A 23,744-nucleotide genomic window follows, 5' to 3' on the forward strand; every position below is an offset into this window, starting at 1 on the left:
TCATTTACATGTCACCGCGTGTAAAATTCACGCATCTATAATTATATTAATTTGTACTTGATTATAATGATTTTAGTGAGTCTAAATATTTGACAGGTTAAAATAAAATTTAAATGTTTAATAGGTAAATTTTAAATTATTTAAAGATGTAAATATGTATTTAACGTTAATTTAAAAAAAAACATATATATTAAATATAATTTATTAAATTATTAAATTTATAGCAGTACAATTATCGTTACAAAGTAATTGGTGCGACTTTTCTATTTTTTAATATTATAAAACTAACTTATGAAATCACTACTAAATTATTGATTTAAAGCAAAGATTGTAAAATAAGTTAAATAATAATTTCTTTAATAAAAGAATAGAAAAGTTAAAATAAATTAAATAATAATTTCTTTAATAAAAGAATTAATGAGTTTAATTTACATGAATGTTTTAATTGAATGATTTTGAAATATGGACAAACTAATAAATATTTTAGAAATTCAGAGGGTTGATAGTAATTTTCCCTTAAATAAACTAATTTTTCAAAAGAAAAATAGCCAGAAGAAAAAGAAAGCTAGCTAATCCTTTCAGAGGATTATTTCCTCATTTCTCTTTCCACACTTTCTCCTCCGTAATCTCCCTTCAATTTCTTTCCCATTGCTTCCCCTGGAAAAAGCATAAGGGATAGAAAATATGGGCCCTGCACCATACATCCTGCTGCCTAGATTTACTGAGGCTAAGAAAAATCATGACCATGAGAGAGAGAGAGAAAGAGAGAGAGGGAGAGAGGATCCTTCTCACAACCAAATGATGGTATTATGCATGAAATGGGGGAACTAGGAATTACAATTCTCTGCTACATTTCCTATACTGGGAAAGCTTTATACCAATTATCCAGCCAAAATCTCAAATTAATATACAGTATTAGCTTTTCCCTCACAAGCAGGGACATTGAGAATCGCTACTATTTTACATTTGTGTACCTATAACAAAGTAATCACGTTTGAGCATTCACCTCTTCAAGTAATGGACAATGTATGACGCTCAACAGTCTCAATAATCATTGATTTTAAGGCCACTTACTGACCTTGAAAGTCCATCACCATTCTCGAACTTGTGTAGCTCAGATTCAATGGTTTTGGCGATTTCTGTTCTTTCCACAGCTTCCTCAGGGAGATCCACGTGGAAAGATCCCTGTTTAATTGGTTTGTCAGGTTCAGTGATCAAGCACTGCTGCTTTATGTAGTTGTAGAGTTGTTGATGAAACGGATGATCCAAGGAATAGCAGTTCTCGGCTGCGTTCTCTGCATGTCGTGATGATCCAGACCCTTCCTTTTTACAGAAATGTGGAAGAGATGCCAAATCCATTATCTACATTGAAAATGTCCAACAAGATCAGTCTGTCACGAGCTACGCTGACAAATTCGGGGAAAGGAATTTATATTCCTTAGATTTCTAGAGATCAGTAATCAAACATAGTGAACTGCATAGAACATGTAAACTGCAAGTTTCAGACACCTAAAAAATCATGGAGAGAGTGTCTTACCTTCAACAACTCATCTCGCCCATTACCTGGTAACACCTGAATTTTTTTCCTCGTCCTCTCTTGCAGTAGAGGCTTGACAACCTGCCAAAAATTTCAAATCTTATCTGGTGCCCATGGTTCAATGCTAAGGTCATCATACATAGAATGCTGAAATCCTGTTTCTGATACAATAACTAAGGAAAGCTAACCTTCCAACATGCTGAAAATATGTATGGGGCATTTACAATGTAATATGTTTTTGTTTTCTCTGGATAATTCAAGTCATCAACTGTTGATATGATTGTCAGCAACTGCAGCAACACAAAACAGAGATCTCAGTCAATGTCACAATGCAATTACATTGTCAGCACATGAACTTCTAAAATGCAACCACCCATTAGAGCAGTGAAGGTTCACAATTATTATGCACCGATTAGAAGTTTTAAAGTATAGATTAAATATGGTTGACCGAGTTAAATATCCTGCTGCTTCAGAAAATATAGTTAACTAAGGTATGAGTGCTATTGATTTCTTGATACACAGGTTGGCACAACTTGAAAGAGAAAACTGAACATTATTCAAGGAAAGACCGGAGGAGAAAAACAAAAGGCCGAATACAGGTTTTTAGTCAATATTTTACATCTAACATCTAATATATTTTTATGGGTAATGGATATCCATAACATATATATGAAAATGTAACTGTTTAACCCCTGATTTTGTAAAGTGTAACTATTTGACATCTAAACTTTAAAATGCAACTATTAAACCCTTAAAAAATACAAGCACATATAACCCAAAATCCGCACATGGAAGTTAAATAGTTATATTTCTATAAAGGTTAGGTATTAATGTTAATCAGGAAAGGGTCAAGGTGTCAATGGACTTTTGTGTAAAGATAAGGTCAAATGATGCATTCAGCCAAAACAAAGACTTCCAGAATGGCACGTTGTACCTTTATTTGGCCAAGTGCTGAAAGCTTCAGACCAGTCATATCCAACACCTTCACACAGGTGGTTACTGGTCGCCCATATTTTTTTGAAGCAAAAGGCTGCAAAAATGCATACAAGGTTATCTGCCCACTTAAAACACTAGGTATGCAGAAAATCTAATACTCACCAGAATTATACAGTCCCGATATTCATTTATTTGAATGTGTGACTGAACATAGTAGTGGACCTGTGATGAAATCAGAAATGGGAAACAGGGTTATAATTACATACTTAAAAGTCAGGATACTCCAAAATGCCTGATTAATATGTATCACAAAGTTACTACAAACATAACAAGTCATCAGAACGAAAAATTAGGAAAACGATTATCCTAATACTTACAGATGCTTTATCCAATGTGCTGAGCCCAACACCAATAGCAAAGACTGGAAGCCCCTGAAGGAGATGGAAGAAGTTACAGGAATATCTGAGAGTATATACACCATTCTTGGAATGCAAACAAACTTTTTTATGCATCATTTAACACAATGCAGCAGTAACTGAAATTTTTTTCCAAACTGGGAATTAAAAATCATAAGCATGAAAATTTTAAAGTTTAAACATAGAATGCGCACCTCTCTTGAGTAACCAGACATGCCTATGAGCTGTGAATCACGCATTGCTCTGTACAAATCAGTTGGAACTATAGGTTTCTGTACAAAGAAATAACACCCAGATATCACATTTAAGAATTCATTGACCATGTAAATAATTAAAAATGTTAGCTAGATTAGAAACTAAGCACCCAAAGGAACTTGATATGAGCGTAAAGCCCTTCCTTTCCCCTAAACTACCTTGCAAGTAAAGAAAAGGAGAAATAATACTTGTCCTCAATCTTGATAGTTTGTACAGGGTGGATAGGTGGGCAGTGTTACACGTGTTGGAGGTGGGGGCATTTGTGCAATTGTAATTTAAAATTTATTCCTTGTGGAAAACAAGTTTGAAGTTTAGCAGTTCCATAATACAATTATTGGAATCTCGTGAACTGTTAGTCTGCATTCCATGAAGTGAATCAAGCTCATGATCCATACATTTTGCAAACTGTAACAACAAAACTCAATCAAACAAAAAGCAAAAACTCAAAACTCATTAAGCACAACTATTAATGAGTCCCGTATCACAGTGGTTCATTTTCTAGTTTCAATAGCTCAAGTTTTCATGTAAATTTTTTTATCTGATACTAATTGATGATAAAAAGCTTGTGGAACAAAGAAAATGTTAGACTATGTGAGATGTATCTAGGAAATTAATTTGGCCATTCTTGATATATTGAACTTTCATACATGGATTATGTATCAGATCACATTTATCTTTTAGTAATATGCTACTTGGGTGATGTATTTAGTCATAGTTATTTAATTATTTGTCGTTTTATGTAAAATCTTTAATTATTTTATTCTTATTAGTTTCTATAAAAGTGAAGTCTTTCAATGAAATTAATTAATCAAGTGAAAAGTTCATTCATATACTCTCCATTTTTTTTTACATCTGCCATTGCATTTTATAATTGGTATCAGAGCTTTCGTTCTGCAAGGGACTGTGAGTAAGAGAAAACAAGTAAGAAAACCTCACCAAAAGACCTTAAACACTTTCAAATTTCTTCAATGACTTCTAGTAGTTTTTTAGCTCAATTGCCATCTTAATTTTTGGGTGAAAATTACCCAGTTTGGGCAGTAAAAATATAAGTTTATCTCAAAGCATGTCATCTTTGCAAAGTTGTAGAAACTGGTAAGGATCCTCATCCATTGCCCAACAATCCAACACTTGCTTAGGAACAAGCAAAGAGATACAAAGCTCTCTCTTATATTCACTTTGCTGTTTATGAATCCATTTTTGCAAGAATCATGGCATGTGGCACTGCCAAAAATGCTTCAGATAAGATCAAAGAAGAATTTCGAGGAAGTGATAGAACAAGCCAGATGCAGTCTTAAATTTGATAAGAGAATTTGAGATTTTGAAAATAAAGGAATCTGAAACTGTCAAAAAGTATACTGATAAACTTATTAAGGTTTTAAACCAAATCCAATTGCTCGGAGAGGACCTCAAAGACAGTAGAACTATGGAGAAAGTTCTTGTGAGTCTGCCTGAAAAGTTTCAAGCTAAAATTTCCTCTTTTGAAGACTCTACAAACTTGTCAAAACTCACCATCGCTGAACTTGTCAATTCTTTTCAAGCTTTGGAGCAAAGAAGAGCTATAAGACGAGGATACTGTTGAAGGTGCCTTTTATGCCAAACAAAAACAAAAGAAGGTGATTCCCACAAGTTATGGAGGTCATATTCATCATGTCAAAAGGAAAGCTGATGGCAAAGAAGGTGAGAAGAAAGGCAAATATCCACCATGTTCTACTTACAACAAAACAACTTATTTGGACAAAAATTGTTGGAAGAAAACCAAGTGCAACCACTATGGTAAAATTAGGCACATTAAAAAGTATTGCAGGCAAATATGAAATCAAAAGCAAAAAGAACAAGCAAATTTTGCAGAAGTTAAAAGGGAGGTTGAAGAACACTTCTTTATGGCTTCTCACATTTTTTCTTCATCATCATCATCAGACACTTGGTTCTTCAACAGCAGTGCTACCAGTCATATGGTCAAAGATGCAAACTTGTTTAGCACTTTGGACAAATCTTTCAAAAAAGAAATCAATTTAGCTAATGGCGATAAAGTTTAAGTTCAAGGAATTGGTTATGTATCTTTCCATACCACAAAAGGTATAAAGCTTCTTTTAGATGTATTTTACATACCTACCTTAACACAACATCTCTTAAGTGTTGCCCAAATGCTTCATAAGAATTATACTTTGCTCTTTACAAATAAGATGTGCACTATTTATGACCTTAATGATATTGAAATTGCTAAAGTTAATATGATTCGCAATAGCTTTCCTTGGGATTCAGTTTTTTAGAATGCTTTTATAGTGCCATAGCTGATGATTCTTGGATTTGGCATAAGAGATTTGGTCACTACAATCTGAAATCTCTTCAATTTCTGTATTCTAAAGAAATAATGAGCAATATGCTTGAAGTCAGCTTATATAGTAAAGTGTGTGGTGCCTGTCAACTTGAGAGGATGCATAGAGACTCTTTTCCTATAAATCAACCTTGGAGAACCACAGAAAAATTAAAGCTTGTTCATATCGATGTCTGTAGCCCCATGAGTATTCCTTCACTCAATCAAAACAAATATTTTGTTTTGTTCATTAATGATTTCGCTAGAATGTGCTGGATTTCTCTTCTTAAGAGCAAGTCACAAGTTCTTCCTATCTTCAAGAAGTTCAAAGTTCTTGTAGAGACTCAAAGTGAATGTAAAATTAAAACTTTGAAATCTAACAATTGAAAGGAATATACATCACATGAATTTGACAAATTTCGTGAAGATGCAGGCATGAATCACCAACTAACTGTGAGCTACACTCCACAACAAAATAGGATAAGTGAAAGGAAGAACAGAACTGTTGTAAAAATGGCTAGATGCATATTGTTTGAGAAGAAATTGCTAAAGAAGTTTTGAGCAGAAGCTGTCTATATTGCAATTTACCTTTTAAACAGACTTCTTACCTCATCTGTTAAAGATAAAACTCCAATTGAAGCATGGAGTGATTTCAAACCTTCAGCAAATCATCTATGAATTTTTGGTTTTTGTGTTATGCATTTGTTCTAGTAGCTAAAAGAACCAAGTTAGATGAAAAGGCTGAAGTTGGAATTTTTCTTGGATATGCCGTTCAATCCAAAGGCTACAAGATTTATAACATCCAAATAAAAAATATGATGGTTTGTAGGAATGTCAAATTTGATGAAACTTTTTTTTGGGATTTTAACACACATCAAATTGAGCGTGATCCAAAAGTTTCTCAAGGGACAGTGAAGTCACAAATTTTTAAAGTTAAAGCTCCAAGTTCTTTAATTTCTAATGAACTTGACGATTCAGAACATAATTCACCAGTCTTGAAGATGAAATCCTTGTCTGAAATTTATGAAAGATGCAGTTTTGTAAGAGCAGAACCATCTACTTTTGATGAACCTTCACAATTTAAAGAATGACAGCAAGCTACGAAGGATGAGATTGCTATGATTGAGAAAAATCAAACATGGGAGCTCACTACAAAACCAAAAGGCAAAAATGTCATTGGTGTTAAGTGGATTTATAGAACCAAATTAAAGCCTGATAGTTTTGTGTTCAAACATAAAGCAAGATTGGTAGTTAAAGGTTATTCTCAACAAGCTGGTGTAGATTATAGAGACACCTTTGTTCCTGTGGCCAGACATGACACAATCAAATTGGTTTTAGTACTTGCAGCTCAACATGGCTAGATTTTTGAATGGTTTACTTCAAGAGGAGATTTATGTCCATCAACTTGAAGGATTCCTAGTTGAAGGTCAATAAGATAAAGTCTACAAACTTAAAAAGGTGCTTTATGGCTTGAAACAAACACCTAGAACTTGGTATAGCATAATTAATAACTACCTGCTACAATAAAGTTTTAGGAGTGAAAATGAAGCTACACTTTATATGAAGACTTATTCAAATGAAAAGTTATTAATTGTCTCGTTATATGTAGACGATCTTCTTGTTACAGGAGGAGATTCAAATTTGATGCAACTTTTCAAATCTGATATGGAGCAAGAATTTGAAATGTTAAATTTGGGTCTCATGAACTATTTTTTGCGAATGGAGATTCATCAATGCAAGGCAGGTATCTTCATTTCTCAAAGAAAATATGCTTTAATGTTTTGCAAAAATTCCACATAGAAAATTGCAAATTTGTGACTGTTCTGTTGTCGCAAAATAAAAAATTAACTAAAGATTATGGCGGAAAAAGTGCAGATGCATCGGTGTACAGAAGTTTGATTGGTAGCTTGCCTTGTTTGACGGCTACAAGGCCTGATTTGATGCTTTCAGCAAGTTTACTTTCAAGGTTTATGAATTCTCCTAGTGAATTTCATTTGACTGCTGCAAATTGCAGTAAATTTTAAAGTATGTCAAGGGTACAATTGACCTTGGTGTATGGTATTTGAAGAAGTCAAGTGGCAAGCTTGAAGGTTACGTTGATAGTGATCGGGCTACTTGTTTGGATGACATGAAAAGTACTTATGGGTATTTGTTTTCTTTTAGTTCGGGTTCATTCTGGTGGAATTCAAAGAAGTAAGAAGTGGTTGCACAATCTAGCGGAGACCGAGTATGTTGCAGGCGCAACTATTGCAAATCAAGCCTTACGGCTTAGAAAAGTTTTACAAAATCTTACGAAGGAGCAAATGGAGCCAACAATCATCCATTGTGACAACAAGCCAGCTATAGCCATAACCCAAAATCCAGTTCAATATGGAAGAACCAAACACATTAAGGTAGCAATGATTTAGTTTTTTTTTTTTTTCATGAATTTCATATACAGAAAATTGGTTTTTATTAATACTATTGGTTTAAGGGGAAAAAAAAAAGAACAAACAGTAATAGAAAAACAAATTTAATTCATGACAAGATATCAATTAAAGAAAATTGTCAAAATCTAAGTGAAAAGGAAAAGGAAAACAAAAACAAATTAAAAGACCCTAAAAATTGGTCTCTAGTCCTGGTGATCCAAAGTAGATCTACAACCAAACAAAAAAAGAACCAATTATAGTTAAGTAAGCCTTGCAGAAAATGACTTCCCAAATCCCAATCTGGAAATAGGCAAGTCATTTTCCCAATCTTAAAAGTACTTCTCATGACCAAGAAAATGATATCTCTAAACTTTTTGTTTTGGTCCCAAACAACAAAAAATTTAGAAAATATTTTCCTGGAAAATGTTTTATGAAATGGTGAGCCTAATCACAGAGCAACATCAACTAAGCATTGCTTCCACACTAGTTTGGGTAGGTTATATGGATAGATTGTTACCATTCAGCTTTATTCAAGACTAGTTCCACATCAATATACGGATCAATCACACACAAATTCAATAAATAAATGAAGCACTTAGATATCACAAAAACTTACCGTTAATACATTGTCGATCTCATTTTGTATCCTCCAATGTAAGCAATCAATCAACTAGAGCATATTACAGTACCAAATCAGCAAATGGTGATTGGATTATTTTATTATAGCTCAAAGAATAAAAAATGAAAATCAATGTATTAATGAAGCATTCAACTGAAAAGGGAACTGCTACCATCTTATGGGCCTTGGCAACATTCCATTCTCTAGCTTTTAGGAAACGCATCAAAGTTTCAGTGTGATATCCTTGATGAATATTCTGCAAATAAAGAAACAATAATTTAGCCAATGCATAATCAACAGCCAACAAAGATTTTGCCAATAAGAGTCCACAAAACCTCAACTATACTAAGAGAATATAAACAAATCAATAAACTTTTCTACAGTGCAAACCAAAGCAAATACACAGCTGGCTCTCATGGCATCACTACCTCTGAAGGATTTACAACCAGGAGTAGTCATACCTTCAAGCAAAGATAAATTAAAGTTTGAGATAAAACTAACTCACTGTTTATCTCATATTCCTTAGTGCGAAAATAAAATTAAAATGGAAACCAACTCTAGTACAATAGACATAGGATAAAATAATTAACTGAAGTTCTCAATATTTTGAATTGAATACTTGCACAGATCAGTCCAAATGAACTTATTGGTTACAAGTTATTGGAAGGGCAAAAGAAAACTACAAGAGCTTCAATGTAAAACAAGCACTTAATGATTGTAATAAGATGAATTTGTAGAAAAGTTGTGTATTTTCTCTATTGAACAAGGGGTTATATATACAGATTACAAAACCTTGCTAAGGTAACAAATCAGTCCCCTAAAAATCATCTATCAATCAATTAGTCTCTAATTATGTACATATTATATTCACACTACAACACTCCCCCTCAAACTAGAGCATATATATTTATCATGCCCAATTTGTGTCAAAGATATTTTATTCTAGGACACTTAATGCCTTGGTGAATAAATCACCCAGTTGCTCTCCTATTTTCATATAACTAGTTAAAATTAAACTTTTTTTAAATCTTTTCACGGATAAAATGGCAATCAACTTCAATATACTTAATCTGCTCATGGTATACAAAATTAGAGGTAATATGAAGAGCAGTCTGATTATTACACTAAAGTGCTACGGGTATTGCAGCATTCATGCCAACTCCTTTTAACAGATGATTTATCTACAAAATCTCACAAGTGGATTGAGCCATAGTCATGTATTCTGACTCGGCGCTAAATCTGGATTCGACATTCTTCTTCTTACTTTTCCAAGACACTATGTTTCCTTCGACAAACACACAATAGTCTGTCTATCACTTTTGGATCCCGTCCAATCAACATCTGAAAAACACTCAACTGTAGTATGCCCATAATTACCGAGTCCAGAGGTCCTTTTTAGATACCATAAAATTTGTTCTAGGGCGACCCAATGTTTCACTATAGATGCAAACATGAACTAGCTTATCACACTTATCACAAAAGCAATATCTAGCTGAGTCATCACTATAAGATAGTTCAGCTTTCCAACTGTTATATATTATAAGAAGTAAATATGTTAATATAAGAAGTAAATATTGATAGATGGATCAATTGCTTAATCTTAGAATTGTATAATCATAGATTTGATTCTCCTTCCTGTTTAGATATCGTCTCTCATGTATAAATAGATTGTAATCTCTATTGTGAAAGACAACAACAACTATTATCATTCTACATGGTATCAGAGCCTCATTAGAGATTTAAATTTTTTGGAGATTTAGGGCTCCTGTTCTTTTGTGTTATCCATCTAGGATAATATTTGTCTCTCACCGTCCACCTAAAGTCGCCTTGCAGCCCCTTGTCAGATTTGTGGTTCGTTTGCCGTTTGGGTGTTGGGTGGAGGCCTTTTTTGATAATGGTCATTTGGGTTATCCATAGTAACATTTGGAGGCTTAGGACTCTATTCATTTGGGTTGTTCATTTGGGTTACCGATAAAGGGTAACATTTGGAGGGTAACGTTTAGAGACTTAAGAATCTGTTCATTTGGGTTACCAATAAAGGGTAATGTTTAGAGACTTAGGGCTCTGTTCATTTGGGTTACCAATAAAGGGTAACGCTTGGAGACTTAGGACCTTGTTCATTTGGATTACCAATAAAGGATAACACTTGGAGACTTAGGGCTCTGTTTATTTGGATTACTCATAAAGGGTAACATTTGGAGACTTAGGGTTCTGCTCATCGGGATTACCCATATAACATTTGGAGATTTAGGACTCTGTTCATTTGGATTACCCATAAAGGGAAACATTTGGAGACTTAGGGCTCTATTTATCGGGACTATCCATAAAGGGTAATATTTGGAGACTTAGGGCTCTGTTCATTTGGGTTACCCATAAAAGGATAACATTTGGAGACATTTGGCTTCATCAGGTACGGTTCATCAGGTACTGTTCACGAGTTATTGTTCACGAGTACCGTTCATGGGTTCTGTTCTTCTGATATTTTGTTTATTTTGATTGTTTTGGGTTTGTTGTCCTTATGGCTGAAATTGATTATATATGTAACAAGTTGGACATAATTAACATTTATGCTCCAACTTGAGGGGGAGTGTTATAGATTATAGGAAATAAATATGTTAATATAGGAAGTAAATATTGATAAATGTATCAGTTGCTTAATCTTAAGATTGTATAATCATAGACTTGATTTTCCTTCCTGTTTAGATATCGTCTCTCATGTATAAACAGATTGTAATCTCTATTGAGAAAGACAACAACTATTATCATTCTACACCAACCAACCTCCTGTACCATTCTTGGTCATTATAGGAGTCTCTATTATCCTTTGTGAGACATACATTAGAAATCATCGGTATGCTACAGGGTTTAACTCTCAACTTTCCAGTTTCTGCAAGCAAATCAATGACATACTTTCTTTGAGACAAGAAAATTCCCTTGCTACTCCTCAAGACTTCTACTCACAAGAAGAACTTAAAGCTGATTCAAGTCTTTGGTGGGAAAACTCGCATGCAAGAACGATTTGAATGACGAGATCTCTGAATTATCATTCCCTGTAATAACAATGTGATTAACATACACAACAAGAAGAATAGTACCAGCATTTGAATGTCTATAGAAAACTGAGTGGTGATACTTATTTTTTTTCAATCCAAATTCTTGAACTTCTCTAAACTTGCCAAACCAAGCACGGAGACTGCTTCAAACCATATAAAAATTTCTTCAAATGGCATATTTTCTCATACTTCACCCTGAGTAACAAAAACCAGGTGTTTGCTACATATATACCTTCTCTTGGAGGTCACCATGCAAAAAGGCATTCTTAATATCGAGTTGGTGTAGAGGCCAATGCTCAGAAACAGCTAAGGAGATGAACAAGTGAACTGAAGTCATTTTGGCCATAGGGGAAAAAGTTTCAAAATAGTCGACTCCATAGATTTGTGCTTATCATTTCGCAATAAGACGGGCCTTATGCCTTGCTATAAAACCATCTAGATTGACTTTGATAGCAAACACCCATTTATAGTCCACAAACTTCTTGCCATAGGGTAAGTCCACTAATTCTCAAGTATGATTTTTATTTAGAGCCTTGATCTCCTCAAGCATTGCACCACACCAGCTAGAATGGGTCAGAGTCTCTTTAACTGTCATAGATAAGAAAATGGAATATAGAGAGGCAATTAAGGAAGTAGAAAAAGGAGACAGTTGATCATTAGAAAGAAAGTTAACAACAAAATATATAGACTTACACTGTCGTTTACCTTTACAAAGACTAATGGGAAGGTCAAGGTCACTCGGTGATGGATCTGATAGCAAAGAAGATTCTGGTGCACAACATGTATAATTGGGTGCTGGTGTTTTAGAATAAACTTAAACTACTGGTGATTTAGCAGAAAGCTGTGTACTAGAAGAAACCCCTTTAGTGGGTTGTGGAGGAGAAGACAAACTAGTGGAGATCTCATTATCTGATGTGACCCTATAGATGAGCCACTCATCTTCCTCCTCTTGACTAGTAGATGGTTGTAATACCCGACTAGACTCCGGTATCGAAATTCCTACTGCCCGGTGGAATCTCGGATGTCGGAAACCTCTAGAAGGGTAAGAACATGTTTTTATAAAATGTTTGCATGTATTTTATGATTTTAAGTAAGAAAGAAATTGAGTTTTGAATGAAAAAGACCATGGAGGCATTTACAGGTTCGGCCGCCGAACATGGGATAGTTTAGGGGGGCACGTTAGGCTTCCGAAAGTGGCCTTCTTTCGGCCGCCGAACATGCATGAGTTTTGGATTCACCTTCGGCTTCCGAAGGTGGCCTGGCCAGCCACCTATAAAAGGCCCCATGGCCGAAAATAGGCGAGCTTTCTCTCCTATTTTCGGCCAACGGTGAATCCATGCTCTCCCATGGTTGGTTTTGATGATTTTCCTCAAATCTTTCAAGTTTTAACGAGTTCTAGCTTGGTTTTGAAGATTTTTGTAGCTAAGATCAAGATTTGAAGCTTGGAGACCCAGGAGCTCTTTTCCTACATTTCTCCAAGTTTAGGTCACCTCCCCTCTCGATCTTCAAGAGGTAAGAGTAGATTAGCTCATTCCATGTTTTAAAAAAGTTTATGAGTTTTTGTTGGGGTAGAAATGCATGTTTAGGTTAATGTGAAGTTGATGGTTAATGTAGGTTATTTGTGTTGTTGTTGGGGTTTAGGATAGTTTGAGACCCTTATATGCTCATGTATGTGTGTATGCATGTTTTAGAAGTGTTGAATGCATGTTTGGAAGGTTTGGGAGGCAATGTGTATGTGAGAGGCTGAGTTTTGCCATTTCTGGAAGAACTCAGGTTCGGCGGCCAAAGGCACTTTCGGCCGCCGAACCTGCTTGTGGTAGCATGTTTGGCCGCCTAAACTTGCCCCCGAAAGTTTGAACTTTCGGCTCTAGAGGGCAGTTTCGGCTGCCGAACCTGCCGCCGAACCTGCCGCCGAACATGCATGAGTTTCGAATCTGGAGAGAGCTTTCGGCCGCCGAAGGTGCCGCCGAAGGTGCATGACTTTCAGATCTGGAGGAGAGTTCGGCCGCCGAAGGTGCCCTGTCCAGCCTTCTTTTGCCTGTTTTGCATGAATGTTTTGAGGTGTTTTTGGGGGTTTTTGGGGAGTGGTTTAGAGTCATGTTGGTCTATGTTTAGTACCTCATACGAGTCCACTTGTGTAGGATCGGACCCGAGGAACCGATGAGCCCAGCAGTGAGTCAGCTGCTTCAGAGTTAGATCAGAGTCAGCCAGAGGTGAGTAGAACTGAACTATGTATTAAAATAACAAAGTTTTGAGCATATTCATGCATCATGAATACCATGATATATTTTAGGTTGTTGCATTAGAATCTCACGAATATGATGCATTGCATTCTATGTTGTTGATGTGGATGAATGTTGAATGATCCATTAGCCCTCAATATGTATGATGATTAATGAAAGTCCAAGGCTGCCCATGTCCACGCGTCCTGGCATTTTATATGTATGATGATTAATGAAAGTCCAGGGCTGCCCATGTCCACGCGTCTTGGCATTGTATGTTATGAGTAAGAGGAAGTCCTGCGGAGCTCCGTCGAGGGCCGGGCACATTGGAATTAGAGGGTTATTGGTGACAAGTTCATCCGTGATGTGAAATGTATGTGTTGTGATGCATTCCATGAAAGCATGATTTTTGTATATGTTTTATTGTTCTGCTCACTGGGCTTTTTAGCTCACCCCCTTTCCCTTAACCCCCAGGCTTGCAGGTTCAGGATAGACAGGGGAGTCTTCAAGGTTGAAGTATGTTATGCCTATGTAATAGTGTTAGTAGTGGACATGTATTGTAAAAATAGTTTAAGGATGTTATGAAATGCAAATTAATGTATTGAGGTTTAGAATTTGTGCTTGGCCCAATGTATGATTAGTCCCTTTTAGTACATGATCTTTTATAATGAAATGTTTTTATGATGAAAAATGATAGTCCAAACTTAATGTATGTTTTGATAACCCACTAGAGCATTTGATGAGGGCTCTAGATTGGGGTTTTATGTTTATGGTATAGTGCATGCACAGGTCAGGCTTGGAATGTGAAAAGATTTAAATTTTTATGAAAATGTATGATCATGTATGGGATGTTATCAGGTATCCAACAGGTACAGGAGGCTTGCTACGGGTCCCGGCGGCCTTAAACCGATCTGGATCCTAGCGCCGGTAGCGGTTCGGTTTCCCGGTCATTACAATGGTTATGCTGCAAATTTTCTCAGAAAAGACCACATCAATTGAAACTAAGTATTTATTGAGGTCTAAAGAATAACATTGATACCCCTTCTGACGACGAGAATATCCCAAGAAGATACACTTCAAAGCCTTAGGATCAAGATTAGTTACATGAGGTCGGACATCTCGAACATAGTAAGTGTTGCCAAAAATACATGGTTTCAATGGAAACAATGACTTATTAGAAAACAATATACTATATGGAGTATCTCCATTCAGTACCCAGGAGGGCATACGATTAATGAGAAAACATGCTGAAGATATAGCGTCAGCCCAAAATTAGAAACTTGCATTTGAAATAAATGGGCACAAGTACTCTCAAGAAGATGCTTATTCTTCCTTTCAGCAACTCCATTTTAAGCAGGTGTATCTACACACGTTTGATGAAAAATACCATTAGCCTGACGTGTATTCTTTAGCATTGTCACTTCACAAAATAGGCACAGAAGCATTAAATTGAGTCTTGATTTCATCACAAAAAGTAGAAAAATGAGAAAAAATCTAAAAATCACACTTCATAAAATAAATCCAAATCATTCTAGAAAAATCATCTACAAAAGTGAGAAAATATCTAAACCCACTCTTAGACCCAACAAAACAAGGCCCCTAAATGACATAACTCACATTCCACTGAAGATACATCCTGAAATTGAGGGCATAGCTTATTCAAAACTGGTAATGAATGATCTCCCAACCGACAATGTGCTTCAAGTCGAGAGACAACACTGGAACAGGCAACTAAATGAGGTGCCCACTCATCCAAAATGTAGAAGCCATCGGATACATTTCATTTACCAATAATCTGCTTCGTCATAAGATTTTGGAAAAGACAGTGATCAGGGAATAATGAAACACAACAATTTAGGTTGTTATAGGTTATAGGAAGTAAATATTGATAAATGGGTCAGTTGCTTAATCTTAGGGATTGTATAATTATAGGCTTGATTTTCTTTTCTATTTAGATACCGTCTTTCATGTATAAATAGGTTGTGATCTCTACGGTGAAATACAACAAAATATTATCTTTCTACATGGTATCAAAGCCTCATCCATAGAGATTTAATTTTTTTTGGGGACTTAGGGCTCTGTTCATTTGGGTTACCCATAAAAGGTAACATTTTGAGACTTAGGATTCTGTTTATTTGGATTACCATAAAGGATAACATTTGAAGACTTAGGGCTTTGTTCATTTAGATTACCCATAAAGGATAACATTTAGAGATTTAGAACTCTGTTCATTTGGGTTACTCATAAAGGATAACATTTGGACTTTGTTCATTTGCGTTATGCGACATTTGGAGACTTAGAGCTCTGCTCATCGGGTACAGTTCACGAGTACCGTTTACGAGTACTATTTTTCTTATCCTTTATTTATTTTGATTGTTTTGGGTTAGTTGTCCTAATGACTGAAGTTAAAATCACCATAACTAATGTGATTCTTGTGATTACTAAAATCACGGAATACAAATTAAATGGATATAAATTTTTGGATTGGAGTAAGACTATCCATATTTATTTATGAAGTATTGAAATGGATGATAATCTTACCAAGGATCCTCCAACTGATGAAACTCGTAGAGATTGGATGAGGGATGATGCTAGTTTGTTTCTGCAGATTCGAAAGTCTATTCATAGTGAGGTGATTAGACTTGTTAATCACTGAATTTGTATATGAATTAATGGAGTATTTGGAATTTCTATATTTTAGCAAAAAGAATATTTCTCGTATTTATGATGTGTGTAAGGCGTTTTACCGAGCTGAGAAAATGTGGTCTCTCGTTCTAGTGCTGAATCTGAACATCGAGATTAATTGTCATTTTGTTCGTGAAAATGTCCAACAAAAAATAATATCAACAGGACATATCTGAACTGGAGAACAACCAGGAGACATCTTCACTAAAACTCTAAATGGGACTCGAGTTTATTATATATGTAACAAGTTGGCATGATTAACATTTATGCTCCAACTTGAGGGGGAGTGTTATAGGTTATAGGAAGTAAATATGTTAATATAGAAAGTAAATATTGATAAATGGGTCAGTTGTTTAATCTTAGGGATTGTATAATAATAGGCTTGATTTTCTTTTCTATTTAGATACCGTCTTTCATGTATAAATAGGTTATGATTTCTACGGTGAAATACAACAAAATATTATATTTTTACATAGGTCTTTGATAAGTTTACTCATAGAAATTAAGTTAAAGGCAAGAATTTGGTAAACTTAGTACAGAGGAAGGGTAATAGAAGAAGTAAGCTTACCGGTCCCATAACCTTCAATAGTATATGTTGACCCATCAGCTATGGTATCAGGAGTATGTGCTTTATGTGATTAAAAACTTGCAAAGGTATGAGGATTATCTGTCATGTGATCCGTGGCACCAAAATTCATGACTCAATTATGTGACGATATAAGGCAAATTTTATCTTAGTATTAGCATTTATTGGGATGGACCCTCTCAACAGATCCTGATACTGAGCATATTCTTCAACTGAGATGATAAAAATATTCTCAAAGGAACAGCTAATTGTAACAACATTAGCAGTTCTTTGATTGATATGAGACTTACTATTGTATGATATTTCAACCAATTCAAGCTAATCTGTGAACAAGAATAAGACCCTATATAGTGCCCAACCAATAGAGAACCTACTACACGAGCTCAGATGATCGATGGATGACTGGGAAATGGCCGGAAATACGGCGGCAACACTCGAAAAGAAGATTGGAGGTTTGTCAGACGTCCCACGTGCCTACACTCGTCGATGCGTGAAGGACAAGCAGAAACAGAAAGCACATGAAGCTCACGCACTGCCCAGATGGTCACCGATTCTAGGGATTAGCCGAAAACAGGGGCAGACTCCTCCCTTTGGTGGTGATGAGACCCAAAGACCACAAAAAATAGTGATCCACAACTAGCAAAAGCCAAAACGCATAAAAAAGCGACCTAATCGAGCCAAAGGCTCTAATACCATGAAATAAGACGGATTTGTAGAAAATTTATGTATTTTCTCTATTGAAAAAGGAAGCTATATATATATACAAATTACAAAATCTTGTTAAGATAACAAATCACTCTCCTAAAATTCTTCTATCAATGTAATCTATTCTAATTATGTACATATCATGTTCATACTACAACAATGATAAAGGGAAAAAAAAAAAAATCTTTCTATGTGGATTAAGCCCTACCTTATTTTCTCTCAAATATGCTCTTCAGGCTTCACACAGATTTTGAGAAGAGCATCCATCAACTTTGTCTTATTATCTTTAGTCTTGTCTTGTTTGTGTAGAAACTAGAAAACTATAAATTCAGAGAAAACAGTAATTTTGAAAACACTTTCTCATTTACTTGACTCTTCGATTTTATCAATATTTTAGAAAAACTCTCATCAACTTCAATAGTTTGAAATTAAACTATAAATTTAGGCTTTTTCAAATGCGTTTTTACCACTTTTGATCTTAAAAAGAAAAAATCAAATGCATTTAATATTTTATTTCAGAAAACTAATAATTGCTTTCAAAAGCAATCATTTCATTGGCTTGAGCATAATTACAAGCTAACTTCAGAGCTACCTCCTCACATTTCTCCAGTCACCATTTATTGAAAGAGAATCTCTTTCCATATTTGCCTATATTCTTATTTCTTTAGCTCCAATTAAACTAGAACTTGAAATGTTTTTGCATTTTAGAAAAGAGAATGATGCTAATGAGTTTCAAAGAATTTAAGAGTGTGTTTAATTATAGAAAACATGCCTATTTTCTAAAAATAATTACCTTGTTTTTTAAAAGAATTAGAAAACGTGTTCATTTTAACTTTTTTACTCTAATTGGAAAACAGAAAACAAATTTTATGTTTTTTAAATTTTATAAAGGAAACGGAAAACATTGAAATGATTATTTTCCATGGCTTTTTCATTATATTCGAAAATTGAAAAATATGGTTTCCAAATGTGAAAAACATGTAACGGATAGACTCTACATAAACAAAACATGATTTTTAATAATTATGTTTATATATTTAAGCATGCATAAATTTTTTTTATTTTAAATTAATATAAAATGCATGAATTTTTCTCCTTATTTTAAATTAATATAAAAATTAAGGTGGGGATTATTATAAAAAAAAATAAACATATTTTCTACAAAAAACAATGATAATTTGAACATATTTTCTAGTTTTTCCTATTGAAAATAGTTTTCAATATTACATGAAATACACACATTTTCCTAATATTCCATGGAGAACAAAACAAAAAAAATAAATAAATAAATGAAAACAAAACTAGAGATAGAAAATAAAAAATTATTTTCTGTAAATAAACGCACCCTAATGTTTTCAAGAATCCTTCAGTTACATTACAAGGAAAATAAAGTTTCATATTTTGGACAACATTCGATTTGTATTTCTGCTAAAAAAGTAATTGATGCTTTTTGGAATGATCAATAGCATTGCTATTGCCTATGATATTATAGATGTTGATATTTCTTTTCACATACAAAATCCCAAGCTGGATCCATGACAAATTGAATATATTGAGAGAATGGAAAAGAATTGAGATACAGTTTTGATGTTAAGACGATTATTGTTCAGATTTTTTAATAACCCAATCCCTCTCAAAAGTGTTTCTCCATAACAAGAGACTTCTGAAAACAAATATTTCTTTTATAACTGAACCTAGAATTCTTCAAATTCAAATCCAAAAATTAGTAAATCAAAAGATTGTCCCAAAATTTTTTTTTTTCTTCCAACTTATCAAGAAAAATCCAAAAATTTTCTGAATTTGCTTTAATAGATCCTAAGATAATTGAAATCAAATGCCATCATAAATACAAGGATGTCATTACCCATTGGAACTCACAATCCTGAGGGTATCAGAGCTACCTAATGGAACATCAAACCCTATAAGGAAAATGAGCATATATAAATACTGCAACTACAAACAAGCTAGTTGGAGGACCTACATTTAAAACTAACAGTTAGATCATTTATGGTTTATTTATTTTTCTTATGGTGTTAGTTTGGCTTTTGGAAACGTGACTAACCCCAAATGAAAGAGAAAATTAAACCGAAAGGGGGAATGTATGCTATTGGGCCAGCCACAAAATCCTACCAGAACGTGATGTTTGAGGTTACCAAATTTGCCTATCAAACTACCATCTCAGCGTGATATTTATTCCCAATTCTTATTGATCCTTTAAATAATTTCAATCCGTTATGGATCATAGCTTGGAAGTTCTATGCCATTGAGGTGGTAGTTCCAATGGTTGAGAGCTGCCTCACAGAACAATAGGTCAAAAGTTCAAACGCAGCCTAGAAGAAAGCTCAAGAATTAGAAGTTCTAACTGTGCTCAATCAATCCAATAATTTTTTCTTAAATAAGGGCATTACTATTTCTCAGGCATCTTGTAACCTTGAGATGACAAATATCTCAATCATTCTAGATTAGTTCACTCTGTTAATGCATCACACCAACCCTATTAACTCCATCCTTAAGTTCTAATTTTTTGCTCAAGAATAGCATACCCTGAAAACTGGTTATGGGAAGCAAAGTTATCCAATAGAAACTGTAAATATAAATATAAATACATGTGCACATAAACACTGAGATGATGTTTTACTGGTAGATTCTCTTCAAGTTTCTCTCTGCTGTTTTTCCCTGTACTATTATCTTCAAAATTTCCTAAAAGATACTAGTAAGAGTTTATCCTTTTATTTATTTTCTTATCCTGTATATATACTTGGAGGCGATCTTTCTTCTATATGTTCTGTTTACCTCACCAGTTGAACTTTTGACTAAAAAGATGTTGTTCCATAGCTTAAGAAGCACAAGCAGACAACAGGAGAAAAGTCTCAGAATTCCTCTGAAGGCATTGTAGTCACAAATTTAAGATATTAGGCAGAAAAAGAAATCAGAAATGGAGGGAAGAACAGTTCCATTTTGCGAATGCACAACTGTCTAGTTTCTATAGCATAGGCGTTTTAAAACATCATCAAAGAGATGGCAACAAGGGGATTAGGTTCAAGTTCTAGTTTAAATAATAAAAATTACCAGAAACTATCAGTGGGCTAGTGAAACAAACTAGAGAAGCACTCCTCTTAATTAGTTACCCGGCTTGAAGACTAATAATAAAAACTCTTTGCCACTAATTATCCAGAGTATAAACAGAAAGGCCCATCAATCCATCTACCGCTTGATTATTCATTAAAAATGTCCAAATCATTGGTTAAATGGAAAAACTTCAGGCATAAACCTTAGTGGGTATTCAGGTATAGGCTAAAAGGTTGAGACTCTCTTATTGCTATCCATAGGGAAGAGATGGCAAGGTACAGAGAAACAAATGGCCGTGCAGATAGGCATGCTACCCTGCACTAAAGTTGGATAAGAGATTCCTGAAAATCCTCCAAATGGACTCCTGAATAGAAATGTACCAGTTTCAAGTTGTTGCTTTATCAGTATGGTTAGGTGGTGTAGCTATCTGGATTTCTTCAGTTTTAACTTAATGGAAAATTTAGGTGTCCCAAATGTAAACATATTCATGTAGCCCTCGTTTGGAATGGCTAATTTTGAAAGAATTCAAATGAAATAAATTCTTTTTCCTTTTTCTTTTGTGTTGGCAGAACTATTTGGGCAGAGAATTGATTTTGAATTAAAAGTAAATCTTGCCAAAATTGTTAGAATTTTGCAAGAAATTATTTCACTTAAGATTATTTACATCAAAATTACTTAATTAGCTTTTGAGAGTTTTTCTTTTCTTTTCTTTTCCTTTTATCCTTTGTTTTTTGCTTGTTTTAATTTTAAATTTATTTTTTATTTTTTAATTAATAATTTCTCTTTGAAAAATTAATTTAATTTAATATTAACTATTAGTATTTAATGCATTTATAATTTAGTATTAAGAAATTTATTATATTATTTTGTTAATTTAAAAAATCTTAATTTTTAATTTTTTAATGGTAAAAAATTATATAAAATTCAGATTTTAAATATTATAAAAATATTAATAAAATTTTTTCAATAAAAATGATTATTATTTATAAGAATAAATATTTATGTTTAGTTTAAAAATAATAAGAAAGATGAATAAATTAAAGCAACTTGAATTTATTATTATTTTGTTTAATATAAAAGAGTTCAATTGAATACTGTTATATTTAAATTGATTCCAAACAAATAAATTCTTCTATAAATAGAAATGAATTAAATTCTATTAATAGAATTCAATTCTCTTCTCACAAGAAATACATACCAAACAAGGGCATAAACAAACTCAAAGACAAATACCAAACCTCCATCAAACAGCCTTGAACATAAATTCAATCAATGCACCGACCCCAACTGATTAGGAAAACTTGAAAAGGAAACTCAGATCAAAGCCCCCAATTAATCCAATGTGATAGCAAATAAAAATGATGGGTACATTTTACAAGCAACTCCAAATTCAATTACCCACATACACAATAAGCACCCCTCTACCCAGGCCAAGCTTCCTAGAACTTCACAACTTAATCTTTGCATTTTTCATTCATTTATTTATTCTTTAACCAAACTTTTACTTGATTCCAGATTTCGATAAAATTTTCAACATACCAAAAATTTCCAATATGTAAAAATAATAAATAAATAAATAAATAAGCAGAATGGCAAAAAAAAGAGTGGTTCAGCGTCACAAAATGCAGCTGATACCAGCAAAATCAGCCAAGTTCCCATTGACAATTAAAAGACGCTTGAAAGACTTCTGACCAAAGTCGAGGAAAATATCAATAATAATAATGAAATAAAGTAGAAACAAATGCAGAGAGTAAATTCCATACTTGATATGTCCTCTTCAATGGCTCCTCAACTGTCATCACATTCCGAAAAACAAACAAAATAAAAGTGAGAAACAGTTAATTTAGGCAATATCTTTAAAATAATAGATATCAACACAAACAAAATACACAAATTAACTAGAGATCAACCTTGATCCATTAGTGCTTTGAACTGATTGATTGCCTCATCTGGAACAATACCCATTTCTCCTCCCCCCTCTCTCTAGCAGAAAAGTAGGAGAAAGACCCAAATTTGAGGACCCTTCTAGCTTCTTTTGGTTGACTCTCTGTGCGGCAGTAGCATCTCCTCTAACGCTGGATTTCAGAGAAACAAGGGACACATTTAAACACGGGAAGAATGGTTCTATAAATGTGCTTATATTGAGAAAATAGGAACAAATAATTCAAGATCATAGAGTCAAGAAAGGCGGGTCTACCAGCAAAATCCATAGCCCACCTACAATTTTTTTTATTAAAAAAAAAAAAACAACTTTTAAAAGGAAAAATCTCTCTCTCCCTACATGTATATCTATATATGGCATTATGTGCTTCACTTGCATAAGAAAGGTAGAAACGCCACTGATACTATGAATTTATAGCAGAAAATAAAAGTATTTGTTTTACAGTGCTTATTTTCTTTTTTTTTTTTTTTTTTTGAAGTTTGTGTAATGATAATATAGTAAATTGTAGCAGAAAAAACTAAAAAGGAAGCTTTCAGAACCTCAGATGATGAGAGAGAAATATAAAATCTCTGAAAGGCGTAGTCGGTGGTCCTAAACCTGCAGATCTATCTAATTCTTCCACCGTCTGATTTTTACTACCCAACGACCTTCTTTAGTCACTTTTTTTTAATTATTTTTTTCTTATTTATTTATGTAATTAAATTCAAATTCTCAGGGTATATATATATCCTTTAGGACCAACATTCCATCCATAATTAAATTAAATAAATTAAAAATTAAAATTTTAATATTTATAAAAATTAAATTAAATTAATTTTAATTAAAAATTAAATTAAATCAAATCAGTAAATTCGATTTAATTTAATTAATTTTAATTTTTAATAAATTTTTTTATTTTTTATATTTTATTTTTAATATTTTAAAATTTAATTAAAATATTTTACTTTTAATATGATTTAATTTCTCTGTATTATTAAAAATAATATATTATTATTAT

General features: G+C 33.6%; 1 protein-coding gene across 3 annotated transcripts; it reads right to left on the bottom strand.

Annotated features, from left to right (window-relative positions):
• Nucleotides 1-785: 785 nt before the first annotated feature.
• Nucleotides 786-23,382, bottom strand: LOC110621249 (phosphatidylinositol/phosphatidylcholine transfer protein SFH9). 3 transcript variants are annotated; one of them, XM_021765444.2, is made up of 12 exons: nt 23,287-23,382; nt 22,716-22,880; nt 22,569-22,597; nt 8,658-8,741; nt 8,483-8,536; nt 3,084-3,161; nt 2,851-2,904; nt 2,636-2,695; nt 2,472-2,567; nt 1,726-1,827; nt 1,538-1,618; nt 786-1,362 (listed from the first exon to the last, which is right to left on the bottom strand). In XM_021765444.2, exons 2-12 carry the CDS (start codon nt 22,768-22,770, stop codon nt 1,045-1,047), a joined length of 1,011 nt encoding a protein of 336 aa, XP_021621136.1. In that variant the 5' UTR covers nt 22,771-22,880; nt 23,287-23,382; the 3' UTR covers nt 786-1,044. The 3 variants fall into 3 exon arrangements, with proteins under 3 accessions (XP_021621136.1, XP_043814909.1, XP_021621135.1); XM_043958974.1 differs by lacking the exon at nt 23,287-23,382 and adding an exon at nt 23,087-23,242; XM_021765443.2 differs by lacking the exon at nt 23,287-23,382 and adding an exon at nt 23,003-23,212.
• Nucleotides 23,383-23,744: the final 362 nt, after the last annotated feature.

Source organism: Manihot esculenta, chromosome 8, assembly GCF_001659605.2.
Source record: "Manihot esculenta cultivar AM560-2 chromosome 8, M.esculenta_v8, whole genome shotgun sequence".
In the NCBI taxonomy this organism is placed as follows: domain Eukaryota; kingdom Viridiplantae; phylum Streptophyta; class Magnoliopsida; order Malpighiales; family Euphorbiaceae; genus Manihot; species Manihot esculenta.